At 33.6% G+C, this 25,099-nt stretch overlaps 1 protein-coding gene and 1 pseudogene across 1 annotated transcript; one reads left to right on the top strand and one right to left on the bottom strand.

Annotated features, from left to right (window-relative positions):
* Positions 1 to 6,499: 6,499 nt before the first annotated feature.
* LOC126705488 (uncharacterized) lies at positions 6,500 to 8,923 on the bottom strand. Its single transcript, XM_050404535.1, has one exon. The coding sequence runs from the start codon at positions 8,921 to 8,923 to the stop codon at positions 6,500 to 6,502; it is 2,424 nt and encodes an 807-aa protein (XP_050260492.1).
* A 9,762-nt stretch (positions 8,924 to 18,685) lies between these two features.
* On the top strand, positions 18,686 to 21,489 carry LOC126707548 (glutelin type-B 2-like; annotated as a pseudogene).
* Positions 21,490 to 25,099: the final 3,610 nt, after the last annotated feature.

Below are 25,099 nucleotides of genomic sequence, written 5' to 3'. Positions count from 1 at the left end.
GTTTAACTGAAATTCATTTCAGTCTTTTAACTTTACTTTCATTCAGTTGAGTCTCTAATTTTCAAATTTATTCAATTCAAGCCTTTAGTCTAATTTCTTTAAAATTTTTCCATTAAAAAAAAAATACTTTTCATGAAAAAATCTATAAAATTAATATAAATTTTTTATGTGAGAATTATTTTTCAAAAAATATTATTTTTCATTAGTTAATTGCATACTTATGGTGTAGCATCTTTCCACCATAAAATGTAAAACATCTGGCTTTTTTTTATTAGAGACAATTTTAACTTATGACATCATCTTCTGATAATTATTCTTTATCATCAGATCAAGAAACCAATTGGTTTTGGTGTAGGCAGAAATTAAATCTCAGATATTTTATTCGACGACAAGACACTTTACTATTTAAGTTAATTGGAACCCACACTATATCAGACCTAAATAGCAAAACCAAAGGGGAAAATGTGAGAAAACTTAAATTCTAGAATTAATACATCAAAAAATGATAACAACTAGATCAAGAGGGCTTACCAATTCATGTGGGCTACCTTCTCCATTTTTCAACTGTCTACACAGATGCTTGCCTGCTCAAGTCTGATTACTGTAAAGACGATTGTACTCCAGATGATTTTCTTAGTAATTTGGTGTGAAGTCTATCATATGCTCAGGTTTCTCTACTGTCTTTTGCTATCCTGCAGTTTTATTCTAGTTGAGTCCCTTAGACAGACTTATTCCACACACCAAAAAAAAAAAAAAAAAAAAAAAACCTTGGTCATGATCTGAGACAGGCAATAGGACATCTTTTTAGTCAATAATTTTATTCAAAGTAAATTTTTTAGTAGGTGAAAAGAAATTATACTGCTCATTGCATAACACTACTTCCTTTCCACCTTCACTTTTGTTTCTAGTTGTTCAGAATTGTGATTTATTGCTAAATACTCAAATGATTCATTTAGATAGGAATATTCGGGAAAATATGTTCTGATTTCAATTTCAATTTAAATAGTTTAAGTATAATATGAAATTTACATTTTTCTACAAATGAAAATTATGGATGATTTTTTTTTTTAAATTTCAATTAATTTTTTTTTTTGGGATAAAATCATGGATAAGGTTTTTTCAAAAATAAAAATCATGGATAAGTTTAAATCTCAACATCTCTTCAAACTTGGTCTCGATAAGAGCATGATTTTTGGTTAGATTTGGGTTAAGAGGTCGGAGGGATGCTGAATAATTCCACTGGTTTTGGCTTTTTTTAACGGGTAAGTTCAATTAAAAAAAAAAAGGATCGATCAAGGAGACCTTACATTTGTGGCAAATCTTATTAACAAGTGAATATATATGATTAGACATGATATAATTTTCAATTCATAGTATGTACATAACACTACTAAGGCATGGGAGAATGCGTAAGTGGTTGAATCTAGACTCTACATGTGGAGCAACTGTGAGGGAAGGGAGCAGAATAGGTGTTGGCTAAGAGAGTTTGTCTTGGTCCATGCTAAAGGCGTGACTACCTTGGGAAGGAAGTAAGATTTACACCTGGCATGGTACTCAAGCACTCACAAAAATGGAGATAGTGACTTTCTAAGGTCAGAGGCTATGAGGACACCCCTTATTAGTTGAGTGCACCATGAGTCACCTTAGGAACATGTGTACCGATCACAGTACTCCTGATATCCCCCTCAATGTCCAAGACTTATCTCCCAAGCAATGGTAAAGCTACCTACTTACGAGTTCCAATGCTACGTTGGCGTAGCTCTTATCCTTTAGTCAGCAAATAATATCATAGCTGTGAAAAGATCCAAAAGAGAGAGAATATGATGACTTGATACCTGTCTTTGTATTCAACCATGTTCGTGGTTTTTTATCCCTTATCTAGGGTTTTCCACGTACATTCTGTGTTGTTTTATTAATAAACTTCTTCTTCTTGTTTAAATGTGCGTCTATTTCATGTCCTACCATGGCTTTCTTTATTTCTTGTTTGAGTGTCATGTTAAAGCTTGCATCTTCTCGAGCTTTTTTTTTTTTTTTTTGAATAAACAGTAATACTTATTAGAACACATACGAAAATAATATTATTAGTATTTTAAACCGAGTTTATAATATATTATATAACTAGAGTACAACTACGAAAGGGCTTAACCTTTGTAGTTATAGACTGAGGTTATAAACAGTGGACATTAGACACATACAACCAATGTAGGATAAACATCCCTATTTTTTTTTAGTAAACAATAATACTTATTAGAACACACACGAAAATAGTAATATTAGTGTTTTAAATTGGGTTTATAATACATTACATAACCAGAGTACAACTACAAAAGGGTCTAACCTTTGTAATTGTAGATTAGAGTTATAGATAGCTGACACTAGACACACATAACTAATGTGGGATAAAAATCTTTTTTTTTTAGTAAACAATAATATTTATTAGAACACACATGAAAGTTAGGCCCTTTTGTAACCCCAGTCTATATTTACAAATGTTAGGCCATTTTATAGTTATACTCTGATTATATAATGTATTATAAACTCGGTTTAAAACACTAATATTATTATTTTTGTGTCCTACGCCAGCCAATGATATTTCCTTGGAAGAACGGAGGTTATTTTTTACGTCCCACATGTAAACCACCGCGTAAGGTTTCATTCTTGTGACATGATTTACATTTTCCAACCCCAGGGCAGACTCAATCACAACTTCTAAAGGACTGTAAGGGTTAGCCATAAGGTGTAGCTAGCTATTGGAGAGATTGGCTTGGTGGTTTTGTGTTTATTACACACATGAGACACGAATATCAGGCAATGCAGCTACAATGTTATAGACCAATTTGTTAGTGTAGCTTTCATTTGGTTTAGGCATAGTTTTTCCTTCAATGTAGCTTAATTATCAGAACCCCAGTTTGGCTTTTTGCGAGCTTATTTGCTTCATCCTTATTCATTTTATAAGCTCTACTGAGGAACTCTGGTGAGAAACCTCCCATGATACCTTGAGCCTCACTTAAAAGAAAGTAGGTGAATTCACCAGGAATATGTGACTTTGATTTCAACCAAAAATACCATAACGAATTAAGAACTTTTAAAACCGATAAATCAATAGTGTTATTTATGAATTGAATTTAAAACTTCTAAATTTACCTCACAGCCTAAACCGAAATCGATAAACCCACCATCTAAATATTTCATGGGGATGCTCCTACTAAATTATTATACTCTAATAGGGCACGTGTCATGAAATGTTGTGGTCCTAGCGGTGTATAATAATTGAAGTAGAATTGCCTTGCCAGCACCCTTATGCTAATTGGCAACCATGAGTTAATTAAGAACGTGGTATAAATGTGACAGCCAATAGACTTTTGGTGAACATTTATCCATAGAGTGATTCTAGGATCATAAATTATTCTACAACTTTTTTGCCACAATTTTAACGTGTCAGATTGTGATTAGTTAATTATCATTTACACATGGACCAACAATTTTTTCTTTACCAATCACACTCTACCACGTTACAATTTTGACAAAAAGTTATGAAAAATTATGTGGTCCTAGACTTTTCCTTATCGATATGGTAATATGAATGGGAGATGGGAATTCTTATCTGATTTGGTGGTCAGAAGGGGGCCTCTTTTTAAGACAGCAATTACTAAAATCAGTATCAATTTTACTATAAAATATTCACAAATATTCATGATAATTAATTGGAAATCTGTGTAATATATGGAAAATTTAACATAATCTAATTTATATATATATATATATATATCTATATATTAATATGATTGTATTTTTATATAGATTTTTTTAATAGTTTGATAGTTACAATAGGGGAGGAGGATATGAATCTAAAAGATTGAATGTTTTGGAAATACAAAAAAGTGTCAACTAGTTGAATTACATATTTTAGTATTAGACTTTAGACATATATTATGATCATGTTTGTATATGAAATTATATATTCTAATTGAGGGGGGTTTTGAACTAAAACGAACTGTATTCAATTTTATATATATAATAGATTAAGGAAAATACTAAAAAGTTACTACATATTTTACTACAAAAGGTTGTAAACTAACATGACAATGAATGTGACTAGTGTCACTACAACAAATGATGAATAAATATCTAAAGTATCTTTATATGATTGGTGATATATCAATTTGTAAAATTTATGCAGTAAAATTTGTTGAATCTCTATCATTACTCATAAATGAATATTTGAACTAACTTTTTATGATTAATTACAAATCAATTTGTAAAACTTATGTAACTTGTAGTCTAAGGCAACAACTCTCACAAAGTCTACTATCAATTTTCTCTCAAAAAAAGCAACAATAGGATAAATTTAAGATATAGAGAAAGGAGAAAGCAATGTGTTATGATCATTATTTACAAACATAATTTTCACATTATCTTTTTGTTAATCACCCGATTAACTATATATTTGTCGCTGTTAGAGCAAAGTCAAGTAGAGAAGTCAGATATTTAACAAACATAATTTTATCCATTAAAAAAAATTTCTGGCAGCAATGAATTTCGTGTACCTGTAAATGTATTTGAGGCTAGAAAGAACCGTAGCAAATAGCAATTTCCACTATATTTATAGAACTAAGGAAATCTGTATTTTTCTTTTTGAAAACAAACTTAGAAGGAAACCTTTTTTTTTTTTTTTTTTGAGAATAACTTAGAAGGAAACTCTAGATGATGAGAAAAATGGGGAGGTTGAGCACTCCATATTAAGTTTAAACCTGCACAAATAAAAATTAATTTATTACATGGTTCAATAAATTAGTATCACTATAATAGAAATGAGTTGATATAATATACATTAAATTATTAATTAGTGTGATAATTTATAATAATCAATAAAGTAAGAGTTTGCATTAAAAAAAATGTGATAACTTATTAATTAATGTGGGTCTGTGTGGGGCCAGCTTAATTTAGGCCTTGTGATGTGTTGGGGCTTGTGGACAAGACTTCATAGTGCACATAACAATTTGCAGTATTGTCCTATCAAGTTGTGTGCACTGTTATTGTGCAGTGCAGTTTAGGATACAATGTAACATTTTTAATGCATTTTATTGACCAATAAAAGTACTTAAATTTTTTTAAATTAAAATATATAGATAAATATATTATATATATAATTTTTTTTACAAGTGGGGGCCTTTTTTTTATTTGGAGGTTTTAAGCGATTGCATCTATTATTCAGCCAGCCTTGTATGAGAAATGTTAATACTGCAAAAAAAATCATAATTTTTGCCATAAACTTGCTTTGTGGCGAGTTGTGAGTAGTAGAAATGTAAACATTCACTATTTTTTCTCTAATACTCACAACTTATCACGTGATAAATTGTGGTAAAAGTTATGAAGTTTGTTGTGATACACTCTGGCATAAACAGTTATCTTCTATCGGAAGTACAGATGTCATTCACTCCTTGGCTGTTTATTTTTCAAGTGGACTTCGTCTTTTTTTTGATAAAGATAAACACGTACGTGTACTACGTTTGCAGGTGTACTACGTTTGCACCACCTGAAGTTGTAGATAATTTTTTGTTTGTCCTTTTCCACCCTGCCAACTCTATTGTTTTCATTTTGTTTAATTTCGGCAAAAACTCGTTTTTGTTGACTTCTAATCATTTTTATCTTGTTTGAAAGAACCGTTTTTGTCCTTATTGTCATCTTCCTTGTGAATCCCAAGCGTGCCCTTGTCCCTTCTTCCGTTTTCTGTTCATTCATTTCATATATATTTGAAATAAATTTATTTTTGATGGTTTAAATTAAATATGGGTCTTCTCAAAAAAAAAAAAAAAAAAATTCCAAAAGCCACAACAAAATGTTATAATATTTTCACAACACAATTGTCTTCAGTTGTGATAGAGACATGTATACTATTTTTAGGGACAGAACTAGAATTAGAAATCGAAAGGGGCAAATATAATTTTCTTGAGGAGGGTAAATATAATTTTTCTTGGTCTTATTTTCTAAAATCATAAATATATACCTACTATTTAATATTTTAAAAAATTTGGGGGGAGGGGGTGGGGGGACAGCCCCCCTCAGCTTGTAAATGGTTTCATCCTTGACTATTTTATTTATTTTTATTTTGACGTATGAAGAGTCAACAACTTAGCTTGTTGTGACATTTTGATATGCCCATAGAAAAACTAAATTTAAAAGTGTATCCACAACAACGTTATTTAAAATTTTAAATGATATGACGTTTTATACGCTATCAAATCTAAGAAACAAAACATTAAGTAACCATTAGAAGCAGGGACGAACGCAGGATTTTAAGCGGGGGGGGGGGGGGGCCAGAGATAAGCAAAATTTTTTTTTTTTTCAAATATGCATCCATATAGTATTAATAAACTATCAACCAAGACAAATACCCAAAAATCATTGTTTCTTAATATATTAAGATACAATCTACTAACAAAAACAAAAGATGTGAAACACTATTGTTTCTTTATACAATCATCTATGAAAAGGGAACTCAACGCTCTTTCAAATCTTCAAAATCATCTACTGTTGAATCCAAACTAAATGTCGAAGCTATATCCTTTTCAATGTATAACATCAAAGAGTCATTCAAAAAGTCATCTTCCATTTTGTTTCGAAGTTCAGTTTTGACAAGTTTCATAACTGAAAATGCTCGCTCTATAGTAGCAGTAGAAACTAGAAGAGTAAGCACAAGTATCACCATTCTATAAACAAGTTTGTAGTGTTCTGAATTTCCAGTTCTCACTAACCATTGAGACAACTCAGATAAACTTTTCAATTTTTTGAACTCTGGATCTTGGACTACATTATGCTCAAAATGATAAAGCTCCTTCTCTAACACTTGTTTGTCATAATCTGTGAAATCTTGTGGATAGAAATTCTTTACCAACAAACAAAGATCACTAATTCTGAAAGATTTTAATGCCTTTCGAGGTTCTAAAGCTGAGCTAAGCCTAAGCAACTCCATTGCATCTTCATTAAACCGATAATTTAGTTCCTGTAGTTGAGAATCTATTGAAGCATAAAAAATATTTACTCGATAATGATGCTCATTTGTAACGTTATCTGGTTGATTACGAGCTCGACCTCGCCTCGCAACATAACGAGCATTCATATCCAGGACATCAATGCGATGCTTCTCACAAAATGATATCACAGTGGTGAGTAAGCCATCCCATCCATCATCTCTAAATTTTTGGATAAGTGCTTTAGTAGATGAAACTAAATGCATGGCATTTAAAATGTCTTGAGATTGGCTTTGCAAAGCTTGACAAAGTTTATCAGTGATCTCCATAGTTTCCTTCTCAAGATGCAAGATGAAAACAAATTCAAATGAAGTTAAACCTTCATAAGCTGACTCTTCTTCTGTCCGATTTTCTCCATCAATTGCACCATCAATTATATTTTGTAAAACTTCAACAGTTGAACTAAACATCCTTAATAAGCTAGAAACTGATCTAAAATGTGAACTCCAACGTGTTTCTCCAGGTCGTTGTAAAGTGCCAATTTGATTAAGTCCATTTCCAGTCTCAAGCTCTTCAAGATCAATCAAACGTGCTATTTCATTAGCATTAACAACTTTCAATTGCTCATTGCGCTTGCATGAAGCACTAACAATTTTGATCAGAAAAAGCAATGTAAGAAAAAAATGACTAATGGGAACAACTTGTTTTGATGCTTTTACTAATGCCAATTGTAAGCGATGTGCAAAACAATGGATATAGTAAGCATATGGGCAATCATTCAAAATCAAAGCTTGTAATCCATTCCATATACCTCGCATATTGCTTGCTCCATCATATCCTTGCCCTCGAATATTTTGTATATCTAAGCAATATTGAGATAACAAAGAATATATCCCTTTCTTTAGAGTCAAAACTGTAGTGTCAACAACATGAATAAGCCCAAAAAAGCGTTCTTTCACAAAGCCTTCTGCATCAACATATCTAAACACCACAGCCATTTGCTCTTTCATGGACTCATCACGAGCTTCATCAACCATTATGCAAAACTTTGCATCACCAATTTCTTCTCGAATGGCCTTCTTCACTTTGGCTGAGAAAACATGTAGAATTTCCTTTTGAATCCTAGGTGATGTGTAGGTTGCATTTTTTGGAGCTTTTTCTATTATTTCAGCAACCTTCTCATTCCAAAAAGTCACAATACCCAATGATTCATGAAAGTTCCCACGATTTAATGAACTAAAACTTTCATCTCGACCCCTAAAAGCTATAGCTTGAAAGGCAAGATATCGCACAATAAAAATTGTGGCCTTCAATTGCAACCGATTATTTGCAATTTGTTCAGTAGTGAAATGATCAACTACCCTTTGCAAGTGCTGTGATTGGTTCATTAAATCCTTACACATTTGCTCAGCAACTCTATGAGCTGAGTTAGGATTTTTTCCTATATGAACTTGAAAAGAACAATCTTTGCCCCCAACCTTTTTCCAATTTCTAAATCCACCAACAATAAATGTATTTTGTCCCACAACCACATTTGGATTATGAAAGACAAAGCAGGGTAGACAATAAGCTGCATCTATTGTAGGAGAATATTCAAGCCATTTTGAATTATTTCTATACCAAGAAGCTTGAAAGCTACGATTGTGCTTTTCACTTTTTTTAAATGTCTCTAGAGGAGGTTGGTGCGGACCTTTTTTAATGTAAGCCCGTCGAATTTCATCACGTTGATTAACATGATATTCCCATATTTGTTTGCGTGTTCCGGGATCATAATCCAAAGAATCAAGGTCAATTCTTTGAAATTGTGTTTGAGAGATTGGAACATACGCATTTTCCGGAATTGGAACATCCGCATTTTCCGGAATTGGAATAGCAACATTAGTTGTTGGCAATTCCACGTTGACTTCGGAAGAATTTGAAGTTGGACATTTTCTTTTGAAAAAATCAAGCATTGTAGTTGATTTTTTCATGATCTACAAATAAAATAAAAATTATATAAGAATTACCGTTATTTTTTAAAATTTGTGTGATAATTTCTTATATTATATGATTTATTTTTTTTCTTTTTGTCTTTGGTCTGCCTTTAATGTCTTTGTGTTTAAACTGCCTTTATTTATGTCTCTGTGTTGTCTCTTCCTTTATTTATATCTTTTATGTTTTGTGTATCTTTGTGTTGTCTCTTGTCTTCATCTTCCTAATTCTGACCCACTAACCCAAATATCCAATGAATCCCACTACAGACAGTCAAGCACTACTAACAAAAACTTTTCTTGACTTTACCTTTTTTTTGTTTTTTTTTTTCTCCCCTGTCACTTGTCTTTGCCCAACAACAACTCCACTTTTCCCTATTCCCTATTATTATGTCCAACTAATGTCCAACTACCGGTCAACAAAGAAAAAACCATCTGACTGTCACTACAATCTCTACTCTCTCTATCTATCTCTTTTATCTATATAATGCAAGAGCCACAAACACAGAGTCACAAAGCCAAAAACCCAAAAAAAAAAAAAAAAAAAAAAAAACACAAACAGTTCAGTTCAGTTCAGCCGCAGCACAAGCACCAAATCACCAAATCAGTTCAGTAACTTCAGTTCATCAGTAAAAACACAAACAAGAAACACTCAAACACCACAAGCACAGTTTCTTTGATTCTCAGAATCTCAGATCACAGATTCACAAGGTTTTGAAATTTGAAGGAAAAGATAAGAGTTAAAGAGTAAATACCTATGATTTTGTGAAGGCTCGAAGCTGGGCTGGGCAGATCGAGAAACGGCAACCGGCGGCAGCGGCGGCAAGTGGATCTCGTCTCGCGTGGCGGCGTGGGTTTCGCTCGAAGCTGGGTTCACACTTCGCACTCTCTCGCTTTCGTCTCGCTCTTTGTCTCTCTCCGTCTCGCTCGTAGCTCTCGCCTCTCGGTCTCTCACTTTCCTTTTTTTTTTTTTTTTTTTTTTTTTACTTTGGTTTTTGCTTTCTTCGTTTGGTTTTGGACTGCTGAGGGCTGAGATTTTTTCCTTTTTTTTTTTTTTTTTTTTTTTTTTGTTGTTGTTGTGGATTGACATGGGTTATGGGCTCTGCTCTGAGCTGGCTGGATGATGGGCTAGGGGAAGGGGGGCCGGAGCAAAAATTTCAGGGGGGCCCAAGCCCCTTTTTATTTTTTTTTTGGAAAAAATTTACTTGCTAAATTTTTTTTTTTTGGGCCCAAGGGGGGCCCGGGCCCCCTTAGCCTTGTACCTGGGTCCGTCCCTGATTAGAAGGACATTCTCCATATAAAGTGAATTTGAGATGATCATGTTCCACTTATATCCTTGTGTTGATGTGAATCTTCATCGTTCTAGGCATAACATACTAATCTAAAATATGGACTTATGCCATTAACTTTTATAGTTTTGGACTCGACCAAATGATATTGGGAAAAATTCCTAATTGAAGAAAACAAGAAATGGGACTCACTCAAAAGTATAATAAGTTCACCACCTATGGAAAATCCAAAGTGATGCAAAATAATCCCCACCCAAAAGAAATCACCAAGGATATAAGACTAAACACACTCGCCACTCAATGGAATCTACCTAAATGTTGTATATACTATATATAGGTAAATACAAGGATAGATTGTAATAATGATGTTTGAGTTTGGAAAATATGGTTTCATAAAGTGAAAATTCGAAAATCTGAATTTTCTAGAATTTTTTTCAAAATTTTCTGGTGACTGTTCAGAAAAGTTGAAGAGGTTTCAATCTTTGTTAACCAGTTTATGAAAAATAAAAAATAAAAAACTAACTCTCCATACGTGCTTTTTCATAAATAGAGGCTTATGTTCACTGGAAAAATAACTAACTCTCTATACGTGTTTTTTCATGAAACATAACCCTATGGGTATAAATAGAGGCTTATGTTCACTTGAAAAGTAACACAAGAAACATAAGAAATTCTATGGTCATTCTCCAAAATTGCTATCTGTAGAACTCAATATCTTGTTTGTATCCTGGGTAGGACTGATATTGGGTCGGGTCGGTTCGGTTTTATTGTGATCCGAAACCCGACCCGATAAACATCGGGTTTGGTTGTCTGAAACCCGATCCGACCCGAAAAATCGGGTCTATAATTGGGTCGGTTTTCGGGTCTCGGGTCGGGCCTCGGGTTGGACTGGCATGGGATCACCCAAATGGGATTGCTACTGCTGAGTCCACTATTGATGTCTGATCTCTCTAAGGGCCAGACTCCATTTGTTAAGGTTTGGGCCTTGGCCCCATTCGTCTGGGAAAAAACCTAAAACCCAAAAAAAAAAAAAAAAAAACCCACATACAAAACCCTAAAGAAAGCACATCTCTCACCTTGCAGCCGCATCTGCTCCACTCCGCCCCATTCTCTCACATCCAACACGAAGGTCCTGTGTAGGAGCAGAGTATCATCGACGGCACTGGTGAAATCTTCTAAGTATACGAAGCAATCAGAGTCGAAACTGAGAGAGGGAACGGAGGTCCAAAGAGAGGCCCATCTTTTGGATAAAACGCCTGTTTTGATAGCGTCGTTAATGGGCAAGAAGCAAAGGATGCTGAGGAGGATCGAGTCAGGTAAGGCACTGATCCGATCTTCTTCTTCTAAGATGGTTGCGTGTTTGCTTCGTTTGGTTCGATGATCATGGCTCGATTCTTTTTCTTCTTCTTCTTCATCATAAGATATATGAGAACTTCAAACAGATTCAGAAGTCTATAGAACTGGGAGAGTAGCTAAGGGAGGCAGAGGCGGAGAGAAACCAACGTAGAGTAGAGTTTTTTTTTTTTTTTTTTTTTAAATCGGGTTCAGAATTTGCATATATAAGAGACCCGACGCCGACCCGAAACCGAAAATAACCCGAAATTTAGACCCGAAACCCGATCCGAAAATTTTCAGACCCGCCCAAAACCTCTCGGTTCGGGTCGGGTCGGTCGGGTTTTCGGGTGGGTCGGGTCCCTTGCTCAGTCCTAATCCTGGGGACAAATTTGTGATAACCCTTTAGCAACAAAAGTGTGGGGGACAAATATTGTTTAAGGAAAACGATATAGTGCCTCCAAGTTATCTATTTTCTGTTTGTCTTTTATGTTAATCTTGCTCTTCTATTATTACTTTGTGTAATATCCCCAACAATCTTAGACAATATTTGACTACAAGATAAGGAGTAAATGATGGTACAACTTTGAAATGTTGAACTATAGTTTGGTGAAATTGGATCGCTTTAATGGAACCAATTTTACACAGTAGAAAGAGCAATTGGTTTGGATTTGAAGAGTTCTTCAAATGATGAATCGATTATATAAAAGATTCAATGGAACAAGGCTTAAAGAAACAAGTTTCTTTGTTGGCAAGACAAGGAGATGATTCTTTCACATTATGAATGCATTAAATGTTCATAATTTGAACATTGAAGGTATGAATTTCTTGTTTATAGGCAATTTGAATTTCAAATTGATTGATGAGTTTCTTTGTTAGAATCTTTGCATGTGTTGCGGATTTATGTACAACTTGAGAATTCTGACATAGAAGCATTTATGAAATGATATCTGTGAAATAACTATTTCTTTGCATTGTTTGGAATCTTAGTATTGAAACTAAGTAATTCTAGGAGGTTTATTTATTTATTTATGGGCTTCTTGTTATCACAAGAAAGTTAGAACTTTGGTATATGGGTTGTCATGTTTTCTATGATTTCTAACTGAAATTGCTATCAACAAGTTCAGTCTTTTTCTTGTGTTGAATAGACGTGGAGTATAAACATTAATTGATGTTTTAATAGAATTGTTGATGCTACTGTTTTCATTAGTAACCATGTGAATAAAAAACACTACGGACACCCACCCACCTTGATGGTTTTCATGACATCTTGATTGATTTTAAAAGGCATGATGGGTTTTAAGTCATTTATATGTATATATATTTGACTTATCATTCCTTTGAGAATTTATATTAATTTCATAGGTTGAATAGTGCTTCTTATGACAAGAAGAATATGTCATGTTTCCTTTATGGAAAGAAAGACCATTACCTTTGAGTATATAAATTCTTAAAAAATAAGAAGGATAAAGATGGAAATGCCAATGAAGCATGTTAGGTTCTAAAGACTTAGTATTTATGTATTTAGAACTCTAATATGTATTGTTGGCAAACCATGATCAAAACAATGTGTTTAGAAGTGTTTTAGTCTTGCTCAAAGTTGTGTATTTAATGTAAAGTTGGAATCGAGCTAATGCAGAAAAGATTAATGCATTTCGGCCTGGCTCGATCGATCGAAGCTTAGGCTTGATCGATCGAAGCTCGGGCAGAATGTTTTTTTTGCAGATTTCCAACTCAGTCCTAATTGTTTAAAACGTTTTAGGGTTTTCTAATTTGTCCTAAGTATAAAAGGCAAATCCTAGCTACGTTTTAGTGTTGCTCATATTGCGGTTTGTGTAAATCTCTTGTGAGATCTAGAGGAGCTTTCCTTTACACAAACTTAGAGTTTTCAAGGAGGAGATATTATCTACACCTTGATGATCAACTCGGTTGCTGCCATTAAAGCTTAAAGAAAACACAAGCGGGTGTGCTTGTATTTGGTGGTGAATCCAAGAAAGAAGGAGTCCGTGGATTCGGAGCTTGCACGTGGTCGTGTCAGTAAGTTCTACTGGTTGGTAGCAATAAGAAGTTGAGCGTGGGAGCTTGTAAGTCTTATTGTATGAACTTCGATTCTTTCAAGATAGTGAATTCAAGTTTACCTTGAGGATAGTTAGGTCAAATCCTCCCCAGGTTTTTATCGGTTTGGTTTCTTGGGTGATCATATCTTGTGTTATTTATCTTTCCGTTGCTTTGCATGATATGATCTTTGTAATTGTGATAACCTAGATTTGTTAAATTGGACTAAGTAACAACTTGGCTAATTACATAGGTTAAATCAATTGTGTTTTAAGGGGTCTAAAAACTATCAAAGCAATTGTCATTAAGGACATTATTGCTATGGTAAGTGATGCATGTAATAAAGATCATTATATTTCATATGGTTGTAGTTATAAATCCTTCCGATTAGTGGTTTGATTGGGGTGCAATGTTGCATGTGTGCAACTACAAGGCACAATTCAAGACTTATGAGGAGTCCTCCATATAACTAAAGGTGTTTGTGGATATCCACAATAAGGCAAAAGTTTATGAAAAGTGCATTGTTGAAGTGAAATTGAGTTTTGGCAAGAAGTTCTTTTGGCCAATGCTATGTTTTTCACATACCTGATATCAAGAGAAGCCAATTTGTTATTTAAGAATGGTCGTGTTCAAGTATGGGACACTAGTAGGCAATGGATATGCTACTAATGATATGTTCAAACTTAGTATTATTTATCAATATGTTTTGGTTGTGCTTATATTATTTGTGGCATGCTAGATTGAGATTTTTAAATTTAAATTTCAAATTCTTGAAATTTATGTAAAAAAATGATATAATTTATATAAGCATGATGATTTGAATTGAATGGTGTATTAACTGAAAATGGTGAATATTTCTAAGTGTCTATTCTTCTTTGTGAGGAACATGTCATAATACACCAAAATGCAGTCCCTTATACACCCTAATAGAATGGTTTGGTCAAAAGAAAGAACTCTATCTGATATGGTGATTGTCATAAACTTGAGTGCAATCAGCTAAGTTTTGCTTAGTATATGCTATGTACATAATAGAGTTTCATCTCAAAGGTATTTCATATGTGTTATGAAATGAGAAAGTGACCAAATGCTTATCATTTTAAATTATGGGAGTGTTTAACCTCTTATAAAATGATAGACCAAAGAGAACTAATTAGTCGAAGAGCTATATAAAGCGTATATCTAGGTTTTAAGTAAATTCGAGGGTATGTAGTTTATTAGACTTAATGTCTAATATAAGAGCGAAATCAAAGGATATTGAATTTATTGAGTTTAAATTCAAAGATGGTTTCAAGGATATCCCGATACCTACTTAAACATGAGTAAATTACTCCAATGTTAAATCTCACATTAAGTGGTATTAAAAATTTAAACATGGTTCACCAAGTGAACAAAGGTAGAGTCAAAGTGTAAGAAATAAAAGGAATTTTAATCCAAATTTTATTTTATGTGAAGCTCTTGTTTACTTTGTTAAAGGTAATAAAAGTGTAGTTCTAATTAAATACCCATGGTATTCTTTGATGGAAGTGATCCTAAAGTTTGAGAAAGTTTTGTACTTCTAAAAAGATGTAGCTTTCTATTGTAAAAGCTATTAATGATGAGATAGACTCGATATTATTTAATAATAATTGGGTCTTAATGGATCTACCTCTAGTTTTAAAACCAATTGGTTGTGAGTGGGTATTAGAATAAGATATAAAATCTTTTGGTCTAAGGTTAATAGTAAAAGGTTTGAAACAAAGGGAAAAAGATACATTTTTGATATCTATACACTAGTAACTATTTGTGTTATTAGTTTGATATCTTTAAAACCATTCATATAATTTTAAAGAAATTCACTATATTCTATGATTCCATTTTGATATATGTAATTATAGTGTGTGTGTATATATGTGAATTTTGGAATGGTTGAGAACCCAAATTGTGAGGTTTAGAAACTCAAATTGTGGAATTATGATATCCAAGAAAGTGTGGGGGTATAACCCTTAAATGAGTCATGGACTCATAAGAATGCTAATGTGCATCAAAGATGTGCTTGATAAAGGTATTGAGAATTAACATCGAGGGATGTTAAATTCGTTGTGATTAAATTCTACCATGTGTGGTAGATGTCTTGAGTTTAAACAAGCACATTTTGTGATCCTATTTTGAAAGTACCTCTTTGTGAAATAAAGAGAGTACAAATGAGTTCATTAATTGAACATTCAAGGATCAATAATGAAATATTGGATTGGGTCTCCACATATAATTTGAGTATGCATCATATAGATGTGAAGTGACTTTCTTAAAAAAATGATCATGGTAAGAAAGTTTTCTTAAAAGACCTGTGGGTTTGTACTTCCTTAATTAATTAAATGAAAGTCTTTTATGAATGTAAATCAAGTATAGAAATATAGTGGAGATGTGCACTATATTAATCTCATTTTGAGATTTATGATATCTCATTTTGTTGAGATTTGAGTAATCTCATTGTGTTGAGATTAGTGTTGAGAACTTGCTTTTTAGATTTTGATATCTTTAAAGAGGCAAAGACACTCTGATTCCAATAATAAATAAAGAAATTACTGAAAGGGCAGATGCACAACTCGAGTTTGCTAGTGAATTAAGTACATGTTGCGCATCATATATGGAACTAAACCAGAATATCTATTATATAGAATATTCAAGATTAATTCTATTATTGATGTGAGTGATAATATCTATGTCTAGTTAGATAATCATTGCATGTGGGGGTGCTGTGTGTAAGCATTAAAGAAATAAGATGTATTTCTTACTCTACTATAGAATTAAATTGAGAGCATTGATTATAATGGTAACAGGCAAGGAAAGAAAATGGCTAAGGTTTTGATAAAGTGTCGTGGCCACGACCATAGTGAGCCATTCCTTGTACTATAATTGTGAAACCACAATGCATATGGTATACATGAGTTGTGTACAATGTGAACTTAGACTTAAAAGTTTAGGACAAGAATACGTAAGACAGGTCAAGTGTGGTTGGACTAGTCCATCGCCTACGTAATTCTATATATAAAATAGGTCCTTTACTGAAGTGTGTCTCGAGACTTGGTAAGGATAACATCCATTGGAATGAGACTAAAACCCTTCTTTTAAGAGAATCACCAATAGTGAGAACCCAACCTCGAACTGATTATATCTAAGAGGTTTAAAGGGTAACAATAAGCTATTGATACGTGGTTAGTAAGAGCACTAAATTTGTGTCTCATTTAGGATGGATTAGTGCAGACTGTTACGATGAAATTAAGGATGAGTTTTAAACTCTTAATGAAGTTCATAAATCATAAATGTCTGTGTAACAGGGACATAAGAAGGAACTTCACCTTTGTGAACATAGGAGTGGTGCCGCTTCTAGCAAGAGTAAAAGGGTTTTCTCTTATACACGTTCACTAAACTAGGTAGAGCATAAGGCCATAATAGTGCTAACAACTTGGATTTCTAAATGTATTGTGGATGTTCTCATGTATGTGTTGTTTCCGATTTTAACATATAAGAGTTTTGGTTTAAGCACCAAGCCACCATTAACTCTATTGATTTCTTGAACAATTACACTAAAGGGAGGTTTAAGTTGAAAGACACCTTCCATTATGCATGATAGCATATCAATCAAGTGAGACATATATTATTACAACCTAGTTGGGGATTGTTGTATATATAGGTATATACAAAGATATGTTGTAATAATGATGTTTGAGTTTGGAGAATATGGTTTCATTAAGTGAAAATTCAAGTTCTGGAATTTTCTAAGTGAAAATTCGAAAATCTGAATTTTCTGAAATTTTCTAGAATTTTCTACAGAATTTTCCGGTGACTGTTTAGAAAGGTTGAAGAGGTTTCAATCTTTGTTAACCATTTTATAAAAAAAAAAAAAAAAAAAAAAAAAACTTACTCTCCATACGTGTCTTTTCATGAATAAAGGCTTGTGTTCACTTGAAAAATAACTAACTCTCCATACGTGCATTTTCATGAAACATAACCCTATGAGTCTAAATAGAGACTTATGTTCACTTGAAAAATAACACAAGAAACACAAGAAATCCTGTGGTCATTCTCCAGAATTGCTATATGTAGAACCCAACATCTTGGTCGTATTTTGGGGACAAATTTGCGATAACCCTTTAGCAACAAAAGTGTGAGGGGCAAATATTGTTTAAGGAAAACGATAAAGTGCCTCCAAGTTATCTATTTTCTGTTTCTCTTTTATGTTAATCTTGTTCTTCCATTATTATTTTGTGTAATATCCCCAACACTAAAGAGATACATGGTACAACACAAGTAATTTTTGCATAATCATCCTATAATTTCTTGATTACAACCAACCAACTATATATAGTGCTTAGAACAAACCTCTAAGTTTTGGAGAATTAAATGACTACATGATTTCCAAAACATATAAAAAAGAAGGGTCCAATTTCATGAAAGTTTTTATACCACTTTCATGGGGAATATAAAAGTTACTAAAAGATTGGTTTTTTTTTTTTTTTTTCATAAAAAGTTTTCAAAAATATTTTATAAACCAATACCTTCAAAGTATCCATTAACTTTTTCAAAAAATGAAAAAATAAATGATATGGTATTTACCACAAAAGTGGATTTTAGGATTGACACAAAAAATGCACTAGGACCAACAAGATTGACTAAATAAATGGTGTAATACTAGCCTTAATGACCTTTGACAAGCAGAACCAACTATGGATAATTGGGCTGGAATTGGGCTCCAAGTCCAAACCAGAATTCCACTATTTAGGCTTGTAAGATAATTCAAAGTTTATAAACTGACTTAATAAAAGTAAAAAAACAAAAAAAAAAATTGTTGTTTAGAATACTTACGTAAAGAATAATTACTTGGCCACCAAAAAAAAAAAAATTGTTGTTAGTCCTTTGGCATGAAGCTTTCAGTTTTTTACTTTTAGTCCAACATTTTACTAAATAAGTAATAAATTACATGATGCTAAACTCACTCGTCCTACTGGCCAATAAATGTGATTTCTTTCGATAATTCATAAACTTCTGTACCATTCCCAAATATATATCATTGACTGTTAACTAGTGCAGGTGGTGATGGAATTGTTGGAATGGTGTTCCCTAACACATCAGTGGAGGTGGTATTGAAACTCAAGAAAGGAGATGTCATACCTGTAGCAATGGGAACAGTCTCACGGTGGTTCAATGATGGAGATTCTGAATTCGTTATAGTATTTTTGGGTGAAACTTCAGAGTCATACATATTCCTGGTGAATTCACCTACTTTCTTTTAAGTGGGGTTCAAGGTATCATGGGAGGTTTCTCACCAGAGTTGCTTAGTAGAGCTTATAAAATGAACAAGGATGAACCAAATAAGCTCGCAAAAAGCCAAACTGGGGTTCTGATAATTAAGCTACAAGAAGGAAAAACTACGCCTAAACCAAATGAAAACAACACTAACAAATTGGTCTATAACATTGAAGCTGCATTGCCCTTATAGGAGAAAATGCATTTTTCGTCCCTACATTTTAGGTCAATTCCCATTTTGATCCCAAAATTGATTTCTTTGCAAATTTCATCTCTAAAAAGAGAAAATCGTTTTTAAAATGGTTCCTGCCATCAACCCATTGACGGAAATCTCTTACGTTGCAGACGGAGTGCCCTTCTTGCTGACGTGGTCATTAAAATATTGTTAAAAATAATTATTTGGCATTTTTAAATCCATGTCAGCATTTTAATTTTTTTTAAACAAAGCCACGTCAGAAAATTTATATAAAAAAAGAAAATAATTTTTTTTTAAAAAAAACCTTAAATCTAATTTAATTAAAAAAATGATTTCTTATCATTATTAATTTTCATAAGAACATTACAACTTGTTCTTTGTGTTCTTCCCTATCAAACCTAGCAACGAAGAACTCAACCCAGATTACAAGAACACAAACCCAGCAACCAATAACTCAAACCTAGATCATAACAATACAAACGAAAAAAAGAAGAAGAAAGAAACAGAGATCAAACACAAACACACCCAGATCACAACAACACAAACGAAAAGAGAGAGAGAGAAAGAAACAGAGATCAAACACAAACACAGACCTAGATCACAAATAGAGATCAAACACAGACCCAGATCACAACAACACAAACGAAAAAAAAAAAAAAAAAAATTAGAGATCAAACACAAACACAGACCCAAATCCAAAATTTTCCCATTGTTTTAACGACATTAAGACCCCATGGCCTCTATGATCAAAACTTCGAAGATCAGCCTGTTGATATGCTCGCCGTTGGTCAATATTGGGTGTAAGGTTTTGAGTGGAGATGAGATTTTAAAATTAGAGAGTTTGGGGTCAGATCGGCGGTGCATGGTGGAGAAGAATCCTTCTCCAAATCGTTCACAAACCCAAACCACCGAAGTGGTGGCACTCTTCTTCACCGGAAAAGGCAACAACCTCAACGCCTGAGCTAGATTGGCACTGTCACAAACCAACTTGATTCGTCTTGGGTTGCTGGGGTTTGATTGTGGGATGGGTTTTGTGGGTCTTCAATTTAAAGGGTTAGGGTTTGTCGGATTAGGGATCATGAGATTTTGGGTTCTCTTGATCTTGATTTTGATTTTTGGGTGGTCATGCTGTTTGGCTCTTGAGACCGAGAGAGGTGTTCAGTGTGTGTGAGAGAGTGAGAGATGAGAACACGATGGAGCTTGATCTTCAATCTTTACAGCTTAAAAAAAGTAAATTTTTTTCTGTTTGTTTTTCATTTTTTTAATTAAAATTAAAATTGAGAAATCTAGCTTTTTATTTTTAATAAAATTAAAATTAAAATTGAGAAAACTGACGTGGTGCTAACATGGATTTAAAAATGCCAAATAATTATTTTTAATAATATTTTAATGGCCACGTCAGCGCCACATCAGCAAGAAGGGCACTCTGTCTGCCACGTAGGAGGTTTCTGTCAGTGAGTTGATGGCAGAGACTATTTTAAAAACGATTTTCTTTTTTTAGGGATGAAATTTGCAAAGAAATCAATTTTGGGATCAAAATGTAGGGATGAAAAGTACATTTTCGCCTTGTCAAGAATGGTGGACAAGTCACCCATTGACAGAAGCCAAGTTTCCTTTTCTTGATCAAGTTGAGCTGAGCGCCAAACTCGTTAAACTTAATGCTAATTCAATGTTTTCACCGACGTACACTACTGATTCTTCAGTTCAGTTGATTTATGTTGTGAAAGGGATTGGTCAGATTCAAATTGTGGGCATTAATGGTAAGCAAGTCTTGGACACTGAAGTGAAGCCTGGTCACTTGCTTGTTGTGCCAAGATTTTTTGTGGTTGTCAAACTTGCAGGTGTTCGTGGACTGGAGTGTTTCTCTGTAACAACATCTAGGAAGTAAGCATTAGTTATATTTTACTTATACACACGCACAAAGTTAACCTCAAATTGTTTTGTAGAAATTATGTGGTGACTTAAAGGATCATTTATATATATTTTAAATCACATAACTTATTTATTGAAGTATGTGAATTTTTAAAATAATTTAATAAATCATATGATTTAACAAATATGAATGGTTTTATAAATATTCACTTAATGGATTGAAAAAGGTTCTCCAAACAAATTTAGAAGAAAACTTGTCATTTAAATATAGTTGGAATGGTATTGCTTTTTACTAACCATTTAAATTCATCAAAAATATTTTATACATTAAAAAATTTGTTAGTATGTTTTTTTTTTTCATGCAGGCCTGTGCTTGAGGATTTAGCTAGTAAGGAATCAGTATGGGAGGCATTATCTCCTGCACTGATTGAAGAGCCTCCTTCAATGTTTCTACTGAGTTGGGGGAACTATTCAAGCCAAAAATTGGAGAGAGCACAATCCTAATTCCTTTCGAGAATTAACTAGACCCTAGTCATTTAAATATAATGTTTTATGGTTATATAAAATAAAAGTAACAACATATTCTGTTGTTCCTACGAAAGTACGAATATATTAATTAATAAATAAAATAAATATTCGTGGAATCACAAACATATGTACCAAATAAATAATATTTGACATACCAGAGAGAGAAAATCTGGACGTATTGTTGTGCATCAAATGTATTGTATGAAACTTTACTTTTTATGTACTGTTATAATTTCACAAGATTGAAAGTTATACCAAGTATGAGTATTGGATTATGTCATTCTCTTTCTATAATACATGCCATCTACAAAAGAATATATATCTCAACCGATGAGACAAATTGTCTGCCATATGAAATGGTCAAAGTTATACATACTGTACTTGAAAGGAAAAGTATTTATGCCTAAATATGAAGGTGTTAATGTGCTTGAATGCTCACCTAATGAGTTAGAAACTCTAACTTTAGATTCATCAGCAGATGGTGTGTTGAACTTGAACTATAGTTGTTGGCTTGTTGAATACAAGATGTTGTATCACATACATAGCAATCAAGTGACTTGGAATACGTAAATGATAGAGCATGCATAAATTTTATATTTCTAAAGTTGTAAAAAATGAATGCCATTTTCTGACTTTTGTTCACTTGACTATTGATAACTACAAATAGTACTCCTACTCTTTTAAGAGTACTGCACTGAGAATACTCTATATATACCCAGGGGCGGCTCTACATAGAGTTCAGGGTGGTCATAGGACCACCTTGATCGAAAAAAAAACAATTATTATATATAGTTTTTAAAAATTTAAGATTTTTTTATCTTTAAAAAACTTTGTGACCACTCTATATTTTTTTAAAGGCCAACATAATTAAAAATTGGACAAAATTTGGCAACAAGCTTGATTGTAGACTAAGATTACAACTCTATTCAATATTTTTTTTATTGAATGTGAATTTTAATAAATCCACCATTTAATTACATTTTCTTTTTAAATTCTCCATACTTGCATAATTTCAAGAAGATAAAAGATCAATAGCTATGTTGTCAATCAAATATTTAAATTTCAAGTTTTTGTAGTCTTAAATTATATATAAAAAATAATTTTATGGATTGAATAGTAAATAACATTTGATTGGCATGAAATTTGAATGCGTTTTAAGAACATAGACAACGTGCAATTCATTGATTAGATTTTCAAGATATGTAACAATGTTAATTCATTTAGTGAGAGTGACTACAACTAAGTTTATAGCCAAATTTTGTTCTTAAACTTTGGTCCCCTTAACAATATATTAGGTCCTTACAAATAAAAAGAAAAATTCCAAGAAAAATTTTATTTAACTAAACTTTTGAAGAGATGTAGCTTGCAATATTGATAATAAGATTATCATGTAACGATTTCAAAATTTAAAAAAAAAAAATTTAAAAGGAAATTATAAGATTTTATGTATTTGCGCGCGTGTGTGTGTGTGTGTTTTGTCAATGTATGAAGTTCTCTTTTTTATTAAATTTTGTATGATTTAAGTTTCTTAATGATCACCAAAAAAAAAAAAAAAAACAAAAAAATCCTAGATCCGCAACTATATAAACCATTACTATATTTCTACCTTACAATATATACTCTATATATCATATACTATATAATAAAAGTTGAGCTTAGAAGCCGTGATTGCGTCAAGTAGCTGCACCATATTGCAAATTTTTTTTTTAGATTTTTTAAAAATATATATGTAGGGCCACAATTTGTATCGACCCCAAAAATGATATTGGGTTCGTACGTTTTAAGGCTCAAACAATACAATTTGTAGAGCGTGAGCTTGAAAGGCTAGGCATTGGTCATCGAACAGCAGTTAGTCATGGTTTCTATGGAAATTTACACGAGAGTGGACTTGGCGTGTCTAGCAGGGTCTTCTTCCAGTGCGACCTGAGTGGCTCCGGTCCTTAGGCCTCATCCGAGGAGCTTAGTGTGCTTGTTATTCTCCTTCTTTTAGACTTTTTGGTCGGGGAGATGACCTCCTTTCCATTGGTTCTCTTTCCCTTTTATACTAACATTTGCCCTTCTTCCAGTGTCCACGTGTAAGCTCCACTTTCTGGGGTTGAGACTTGTCCTATCAGCCCATACTTAGAGTGGTTGGGGGTGGTTGCAAAAGGTGAATAGCATGGTGAAGAGTATGGACCTGTCAGACGCAGAATTCTTTATTGCAGTATTGGCAGCTTTTTCACTTGGCCTGTTCCTGCATTGAGCTCGTCCTGTCCTTTAGGGACTCTATGGGGTGCCGAGCATAAGATCGTCCTCGGCTATATCTTTAGGCCTTTTTTGGGACTTTCATTATGCGTCCTCGGCAATAGTTCTCCTCGGCTTGGGCCTTGGGCCCTAATGTAAAGTGGGCCGGGGCCATAAATTCTCTAGCCTCACAATAGCCCTTCAAAATCCTGCTTCCCGACCTCTTGGTTGGGGAGGAGGGTTTTGATGATGTCGGGCCCACATCATGGCTGGCCCAACTCTGCCCTTCATTAATGTCGGCGTCTCTTCATTTACCTGGGAGGTGCGCCGGATTACGAGACATTCCTTTAGATTTACTCATGCGGCGTCCTCGCCGTTTCAGTGTTCGAGACGCGTCTTTAATATGTCCCCTTCACGAGGCCACCCGAATCCTATGGTTGTGGATGGTGTTGGGAGTTGAGTAGAAAATGTCTAGTTTGTAGCACTTCTTGGAAATCTGCGTAGATTAAATGCCACCCAACCTGCCTTCCATATAAGAAGCAAGGCAGGAGGTCACTTCCTTTACGTACAGACCCTTCAGTCTTTCCAAAGTCCTAAACCTTCAACTACGCTTAAAATTTTCCTTATCAGCATAATCAAACCTTAGGGTGTGATATGTTTGAGGTAAAAACGGGGGTGAAGAAACCACATCCTCTCCAGAAGCTCCGGGTCCCTCCGAAACTCAAGATGGCTCGGTCAGGGCATGGTAGGCAGAGACTCAAGACATTTCTTCGCTTTCACAAGGTGGGAGCGATGCCTCCATCTTTTTCAGTCAAAATCCGAAGCAAGTGCTGGTCGCGTCAGATTTTTGGTGCGACAGCAGTAGGGTTTTTCGTCGTCAGTACCATCTGCTCTTTCGCGAGTGCTACTAATATGACACCTGCGTGTTAGGAGTTAGAGATGATGCGGGGATTAAGCATCCCTGCTTCTTCCTCTCTTCCTTCACTGATGCCTCTTTTCGCCTCCGCTTCTTCTTCTTTCTCATCACCGGGGCTACCCTGGTGTTTCTACTTCTTCTTCCTCTGCTTCTTCTTCTCTTCCATCAGCGGGGCCATCTTGTCATGCATAATCTCTACCAAAGCAGAGTTTTGAAGGATTTATCTCTTCCTTATATCTTTTTCTTTTTGCTTCTGTAGTTAGCTTTTGGTATAGGCTTACTTAAGCCCCTTATTGTACGCTGTACTGTTTCTTTGTTTTAATAAAAGATTATTCTGTTTTGTTCTACATATTCTTTCTTTTCTGTAGTAATTACTTTATGAATGGATGTATTTCATATGGGTGTTTTTTACTATTATATTTTTTTTTGAACGATACTTAGGGCAAAAACCCTTGTAACAAAAA

This window comes from Quercus robur, chromosome 2, assembly GCF_932294415.1.
Source record: "Quercus robur chromosome 2, dhQueRobu3.1, whole genome shotgun sequence".
Taxonomy (NCBI): domain Eukaryota; kingdom Viridiplantae; phylum Streptophyta; class Magnoliopsida; order Fagales; family Fagaceae; genus Quercus; species Quercus robur.
The sequence above is the reverse complement of the archived record's forward strand: the minus strand, read 5'-3'. Positions and strand labels throughout refer to the sequence as shown.

Excerpts from the sequence above, each read along its gene's own strand:
- LOC126705488 (XM_050404535.1), bottom strand. The coding sequence starts at position 8,923 with ATGCTTGATTTTTTCAAAAGAAAATGTCCAACTTCAAATTCTTCCGAA.